At 45.2% G+C, this 8,106-nt stretch overlaps 1 protein-coding gene across 1 annotated transcript; it reads right to left on the bottom strand.

Annotated features, from left to right (window-relative positions):
- Positions 1–1,506: 1,506 nt before the first annotated feature.
- On the bottom strand, positions 1,507–7,871 carry rhoub (ras homolog family member Ub). Its single transcript, XM_035154908.1, has 3 exons — positions 7,450–7,871; positions 5,562–5,620; positions 1,507–3,526 (listed from the first exon to the last, which is right to left on the bottom strand). Exons 1-3 carry the CDS (start codon positions 7,667–7,669, stop codon positions 3,071–3,073), a joined length of 735 nt encoding a protein of 244 aa, XP_035010799.1. The 5' UTR covers positions 7,670–7,871; the 3' UTR covers positions 1,507–3,070.
- Positions 7,872–8,106: the final 235 nt, after the last annotated feature.

Below are 8,106 nucleotides of genomic sequence, written 5' to 3'. Positions count from 1 at the left end.
GGTAAACAGCTGCTGGTTCTAACTTCATGTTGAATGGACAGATTCTATGAAAGTGGCATTAAGAGTATTTCAGGTAAAAGCGTTAACCACTACAAATCGAGCCTACATGTAAAGAATACCATGGAAAAACACTTGTTTGGATGTAGTTTTACTATTATAACAACTATAAGACTATTTAAAGGCCTTATTCAGTTGTGCTTTCGGGATTTAGACTTGGTTGTTGGTTTGTTGCCTCAATAACCACTAAATGGCTCCAATGTATAAAGAGTAGTTAGATTACCACATGATTTACACACACTCCAAGGTCTTAAAGGGTTTGATAATGTTGGCACATTGATGTGTTTTATATTTACATATGGTTACACAAATACCCCATATATCTTTAGTCAGAACTGAGCTCTTCTGTTTTATATGTAACCTATAATATAAATTCTACCTCAGAGACAGTATTGCTATTTGGATTAAGTAGTTTGAATAAGTACATAGAGACTTGCTCATGGACAAAGACTCTCTCCATGAAATTTGAGAGCGGCGACGACCTCGTCCCTTTTAAATCTCCTGACTCATGATTGACGGCTCCAAATTCTTGCCCGCAGACAATAACCTGTACTTCTGGCTGACAGGTAGATATTATAGTCTAACACACAAGCCGCAAAGCTAAATCAGAGGACGTCTCGCAAGATGGCTGCCTTGCCATGTTATTTCCTGCTAAAATATTGGTGGAAAGTGGAGCCACCTCGACTATCATAATTAGACCTCGTTGGCACCGCTCCTTAATTAGGTTCAGCCACTCTGAGGCTGGACAACGAGCTGATCTGCAGTCTGCCAGACGACACAAACTCCCTTTCAGCTGCCTGCCCTATCATTAGTGCTTCTAAACAAGCACAGGATACCTAGCTGACTCTCATTCTCGGCCCATTGTTGTATACTGCGGTGTAGACACATAGCTATGAATAGAAGGAAAAGCCTATTTTAGGCAATTACAATCATATGATCCTGCATAGTTAGAAGTCTCGGTGCCGACAAAACCTCTGAGGCGAAATCTTTGAAGTCGCATTTAACTCTTTACCAACTTTAGAAAAATGTAGTTTTTTGACAAAAAGAGTCAACACTATTTGTAGGTTTAACTTTAGTGTCTTTTTTGTATTGTACAATACCTTTTATCCTGTGTTATAAATTAGCTGGAGCAAAATATATAGAGTATAACAATTCTAAGGAGGCATTTGTAAGCATGCCATAGGATGACGAATATATTTATGTGTAACCACAGCCGTCCAATCACCTTTGAAGTATTCTTTGAAAGAGCCTTCCCCTTTTGCTTATCAGTTTCCAAAAGGCCCTTCCAGATGTGATAAGTGATCAAAACACCTATTCCTTCTCTCATAACCTTTGACCTTAGACAATGCATGAATAAGCCCCCCCCTCCTCTCTTATCTTCATATCCTCTCCAGTGTGACAGTCGAGATACAATCTCCATGGAAGCATCAACAGTAAAACAGAAACAGGTTAAATATTTCACATTTTATTTTGTCCGCTCATACAGCTCAACAAAACCATTTCACGCCAGAATCAGACACCAACTGAGACGCTCACACCGTTAAAAGTACCGTTTAGAGTCGGACAGCTCAGGTGACATTACAAAACATCTTAAGTGATTACTATGTAACATACATAATGACATATCGTGTGTTTTCATACATCTGCTCTGTATCGCTGTTGATCGCTTATCGGCCCAGAAGGAACAGATAAGTAGACAGAGCTGAGTTGACGGGCTTCTGAAAAATAAGAAGCAAAACATAAGAGTCAGTCTCTTTGGTGATTTCACCTGGTTCACTTTATGATTAGGGAAACAAAGACAGATCAGGATCTGTTTAAGGCGCCGACCACAAGGACAAGGAAAGACCCTGTGATCGTCTAAACCAGTGGTGTGTAGTGCGGATCGGCCATTTCGGATTTACGTCACAAGCAGCACAAGTTTCCACACCACCGGTACAAAGGCCATTGCATGGCAAGACTTCAGTGATATGTTTGGACTGTTTGATAAGGACAATGTACAGCGGCACTACTCGTATTGAAACCAAAAGGCCTGAAAATGAAGAAACTGTTTTCAGTCAAAGTGACCTGAAGTGTTTAAAACCTACAGCAGACACGTGTTCCACGCTGCAGGTTGTGTATTGGTGAGGAGCTTACAGACCTCTGACTGGGTGGTTGACCAACAGTGCGACAGCTGAGTCAACATGTGGCACAGACACAAGCCGGTGGGGAGGAACCCCTGCACTAGCTCGTAGTTCAACGTGAACGGACAGACTGATGTGACAGCTCCCAAACAAGTTCCACCGTTCAAACCCATCGATTTCACATAAATTCATACTCATGTACATTTGATTGTAATTCAACAGTGAATGAGTTAAAACAATTCAGATCTGATTCCTACCGAACTGTCATTGAAGTTTTACTCTGATTTTGAAAATGTGCACTTAAATTTTTTAGTATCTCGGATTTAAGCTGAGCATCTATCAGAAGTGTTTGGTGCGGGATTACAGTGTAGAACATAAAGTAATATACTTTTTTTAAAGTAAGGCATCAAATCAGAATAAAAAAGGAGGAGTATACTTTTAGTACATAACATCGCCGCCTGAACACCTCCCCTCCAAGTCCAGCTCACATTTCCTTTGGACAAGATCAGTACGATGTGCAGTCCATGTGCTGTAAATGTTTATTAGCTCCATAATTTTTGGTTGAGCGCTGGTCACAGTCATATTTAACAGTTGAGTCTGGCTCCGAGCAGCAGACAGTGGTTACAGCCTCGTGGTCTCTGTCTTTCAGGCATCTACTGGATTTTAATGGTCGGAGTGAAACCATGCCAGAGCTGAAACCACTCCGCAGCTCAGAGAGGCGCGCTCGGCCTCTGTTGATCTGTTGTTCCACTGAATTAAAGCTGCTCTGGCCAGCACATCTGGGGTCGTCCAGTTGTATGTAAAAATTGTTCGTACATCCATGTTAGCCCCTCCAGACAAGTCAGCAGTTCCAGTTTTTGTTTCGGTCACAGGAAAATGAATCTCCTCCGTCCCTATTGGACGCACACGTACTTTTTCCACCAGGACTTGGAGAGCATCTTCATCTTATCAGCTGTGCTGCGGACCTTCCTCTCCCGTCGGGCTCTCCTGTCAGAGTGCCGCAGCCCCACGGCGATGGCCGCGTCGAACACCTCCTTCAGATTCTTTTGCGTCAGTGCTGAACACTCAATGTACGTCACAGCCCCTACTTTTTCCGCCAGCGCTCTGGCGTCTTCCTCCTGCACTGGCAACTCCCTCCGCCTCGCCAGCTCGATCAGCACCTTGACGTCCTGCCGCAGGTCGCACTGCGTTCCCACGAGGATGACGGGCGTGAGAGGGCAGCGGCGTCGGATCTCGGGGACCCACTTCTCCCAGACGTTCTGAAATGAAGCAGGGCTGACCACGCTGAAGCAGAGCAGCAAGGCGTCGGTCCGACTGTAGCAGAAGTGCCGGAGTTTGTCAAACTCGTCCTGATGGAGACAGAAACAGAAAGTTAGAAATGTGGAGATGTTCCAGGTCTTGATATTTTCCATTTGGCTCTGATCAAAGTCTTTCCTTTGTGATTAATTATGTCCCTCGACTTCTCACCCAGACAGACCAGAGACACAACCCACTGTCAGTAGTCACCTCACTGGTCAACACACTCAAGCACCAGGACACCACAGATACAAAAAACTGTGCCAGAAATTGTTTGATGCCAAACTGTCTGAACAGTGTTTATATTGGGCTAATACACATCATACAAAGCCCTAACCCTTTATTTATATCATCTACAGCAAATGTCTTAAATTAACAGTTTGGAGCCACACAGCTTTAAAGAACAAGGGCCTCCCACATCCTTGGGTACACAGATTAAAGCTGGCTCTCCTCTCTTAACTCTTTCCTTCCCAGAGCATATCTCCTGATCCCGACACAATGCCCTGTGCCAACACCTTTTTAATTCAAAAACACAACTCAAATCTGCAGAAACAACCAGTTACTCAAACCGTCAACATGTGGAAAACTGTTGAGGCTCAACAAACGCCGTGGACACTTATCAGCTTGTTCATTTCCCCCACACAAACTTTGGCTTCGCTCTGCGATCCCATGACGTCGGTCCATCTGCAGCACGTACAGACGTATCAACATCTCTGCGTACGGAGCAGCTTTGTTTATCAGCTCTGGCGGCAGCTGTTATCGTCTTTCTCCAGACGTTCTCCATCTTTTCTGTGTTGCCTCACTCGCTCTAGCGCTCTCTACCTCTCTCTTTCTTTGTCATCTTTTCTTTCTTTTTTGGCACACCCCGACCTATTTCTGGCACAAGCTCCCCTCTTATGAAATTGCATCAGTACTCTAAGTGTTTGTGGACTTTTATCCGCCCATATTTGCCCAAGCTTGTCGGAGTGTGGGTGTCGGAGTGTGTGTGTGTGAGTTCAGCTTTAACACTGTGTGCAGCTTGCAACATGCTGTGAGGTTTTACATGTATTATGGGCTTGTACAAATGCCTCGTTCCACTTTACTGCCAAAGCATCTTTGATTGTGCGTAGAACTGGCAGTTCCTTCGCCGTGTTTGTGAATGTCAAATATGCTGCTGCTCCCGGGGGCAGGGCTCCATTAAGTTGGATATCTAACCACCCATGCCCCGGAGAAATTCACACACAACTTTCACAAGCTGTTCATTTCAAAATTGCCCCACCAATGTAATGAGTCAATAAATTTGCCTGGCAAGTTGGACCTAAACAGTGGAGACAGACAGAAACAGGTTTTTCTCTAACACCTCCAGTCCTGTCTCCACCAAGAGATACTGGCGACATTACTACGACACAAAAGCAGCTGCAATTAGGCCGATTGATAATAAAAAAATCACTACAGATTCAACTTGTACTTTTTTTTCCCCATTAAATCAAATTCTTTGTTTAAAAAGACTGCATTTATAAAGCGCTTTTCTAGTCTCAGCGAACATTCAACATCTTATTCACCCATTTACACATACAGTTCATTTATACAAATTGGGATTCAGTATGTGGACTGGACGAGCCGGGGATCGAACCACCAACATTCCAATTAAAAGACAACCCCCCTCATCTGCTGAGCCACAGCCGCCCATTCAACCCAATTAAATATCCACAAACTGTTGAAATGACCCTCAAATACCCGTGTTTTATCAAATACCAGTTGTTTGATTTTAAAATGTAGAAAAACTGAGAAATTCAACACGTGAGGGGTTGGAAGAGGCAAATGTTTGGAATGTATTGCTTAATAAAAACATCTAAAAGATTAATAAACGGTACAGAACTTCATAAGAATTCATCCAACAGTGTTTGACGTATTTCAGTGTCAGCCAGAGATATGGATGATACACTGTCATTGAGAAAATGTGACATTTACTGTATGTGGAGCAAAGGTTGAGAGACATGTGGACCATACACAGTGTGTGTGTGTGTGTGTGTGTGTGTGTGTGTGTGTGTGTGTGTGTGTGTGTGTGTGTGTGTGTGTGTGTGTGTGTGTGTGTGTGTAATAACTCACCTGTCCTGCAGTGTCACACAGCTGTAGTCTCACCGGGTTTCCATCCACCTGAACCACAGCTGTTGACATAGAAAGAGACAGAGAGAGAAAACATTAGACTCTAAACTCTGGGCATCAGCCTCCACCTGCCCCTTCAGTAGTTAACACACCACACACCACACACACACCACAATGTTCTCTGGAGTAAACAAAAGCCAGCCAGTTGCAAACACAAAGACCCCCTGCTCTGCTCCTGCAGCGCACAGACGGCCCGCTCCGTCTCGCCCACCCACTCTGCCAGTTACTGTCGAGACCATAACACTTTACCGTTGCCGAGCTTTGTTCTCTGTTGTGTTTTGACAGAGGCCCACTCCGAGGCTGACTAACACATGAGTTTAAGGAGAAAAAAAAAAGAAGCAGATTTTGTTTGCCCTGTGACTCTCTTCCAATCAGCCTCACTTCCAGATTGGAGAAGTGGATGAGTCACCTTCCAGCCGGTTTCATTATAGGGCCATTTATTCTCCGCTGCACAATGCAGAGCAGCAGGCACATGGAAACGTTTACAATAAGCCTGGAGTGGTCGGTCATAGCACCTGATCAAAGAGCCTGCTGGAACTGTTCATGTCAGAAGACAGGCATCGTGGCACAATGCTTTTACAAAAGAAAGAGAAGGAGCAGGAGGAGAGGAGAGGAAGAAAGGAAAGAGAGAAAGAGAGAGAGAAAGCGAGAGCTGTCAGTGTGTAATCAGCTCCTAATCCCTGACATATGATAGCTCTTTGATTTCCAGGACCAAAACTCCCCTCTCATCGTCCCCTCTCCCAGCCTCCCCGCTCCTCTGCGTCTCTGCCACCTGTGGCATTGCGTAAGTGCTCAGAAGTTAGCTTTCTCAAGAGGACACACTGATCCCGGGCACAGAGAGATGACATCACCAGCGAGGGCCCCAACTGCACAATCGCTCTCTGTCAGGCCACGGCGAAAGACAATCTCTGCCTCAGAGCCACTGCGACAGATGTGCCCATTCCAGTGTAGAGGAGAGGGCTCGCGGGTCAAGGCTGACAACAATAGACCGAGTTGTGCAATCCAAAACCCCTGAACCAGAGACCGGCCTGTATGGGAGGGTTGAGCCAGGGTTTGTCTGAGGGCGGTGTGTGTGTGTGTGTGTGTGTGTGTGTGTGTGTGTGTGTGTGTTGTGTGTGTTTTACAGGATTTGTTTTGACTAAGTTTTCCTGGATTTCAGTGTAACGTCAGAGAATCAACTAAGATTAATGACACAAACACTGAGGTGTGCAGGAGACAATGCCAAGTAATGTTTCCTAAATTCTAGATAAGAATAAACATCTATCATCTGTGTGATGCAGTGGTATCACATCGTATACTCTTCTCTTGTACATCCTGTAAAGTATCTCAAGAGTTTTCCAAAGATATATGATCATGAAGCAAAGAAGGTGATCAACAGGTCACAGGTGTATTTCCTCTTTTCGTGCCAGCTCTGATCAGTTTAGAACACGTGTCCCCCATTGGAAGGATTTTCTTCACTCTTCCTATGTTTCATGGAACAAAACCTGCTGGGACTAGTGAGACCGTTTGGAAAAGTGGAGCCGTGCCAAATGGAAACTTTGGCTACATCCAGGGAGGATAACCCAGCTGTCCTTCAACACTGATGGGAGAGAGATAGTATAGGAAACAAATCTATAACAACAGTGGAATAATAGGAGGGGTTGGCAGAATGGACGGGTGCAGCCAAAGTATGAGTTATTCTTTAACTCATGTCAGTGGGAACTGAGTCAGGCAGGTAGGAAGAAAGTGATTTACCTCTGAAAAACGTGTTTCTACACTACATGTGGCTCTGCTTGCAATTAAATCATATGCGTGAAATACAGGAAAATAGCGGTAGATTGAGATTATTTACCCGAGAAGTCATCAAACGCAGTGGGGACATATTTGGTCGGGTATCCGTTCGTCGTGTAGCTGACCACCAGGCTGGTTTTGCCCACCGCTCCATCGCCGAGCAGGACGCACTTCAGCAACCGCTCCTGCTGCTGCCCCGGCCGGGCGGGCTGCGGGTTGTGCGGGGGCACCGGAGGGGCCATGGCCTTTCCGTAATCCATGGAAAGCGGCGGAGGTGACATTCAATCGGCCAGTGCTTCACCGGCGGAGGAAGCACCCACCATGAGACCCGGGCTCCTTCTCTGGCGCGGGTGCGGCCAAATGTTGCTCGTGCGTAAAGCTGCTCCTCTCGCAATGCGCGCTGTCAAATCCAGGGACTCCTATCACCATCCCGACCTCAACCCGACTACAACCCCGAGCTGTGCGCTTCTGAGGGCGGATCTAAACGGGGGATATATCCACACATTGATTTGACTAATCCCACCCACTTCGCCTCCCAGCAGAGGAGGGCTGAACACAGGTTGAAGTTTGGAAATGAGTGCCAAAAAGTTGTTCTTGTATTTTACGCTATGTGAGATTATTTGTGCTTCACTCTTTCGAGAAATGATATTGTTATAGAAATGATATTGTTTACTTTATTATTGCCTGTTATTTGTATTATTTTATTTTATTTATCTGC

This window comes from Hippoglossus stenolepis, chromosome 4, assembly GCF_022539355.2.
Source record: "Hippoglossus stenolepis isolate QCI-W04-F060 chromosome 4, HSTE1.2, whole genome shotgun sequence".
NCBI lineage: Eukaryota > Metazoa > Chordata > Actinopteri > Pleuronectiformes > Pleuronectidae > Hippoglossus > Hippoglossus stenolepis.
This window is presented reverse-complemented; position numbering and strand designations above follow the sequence as displayed.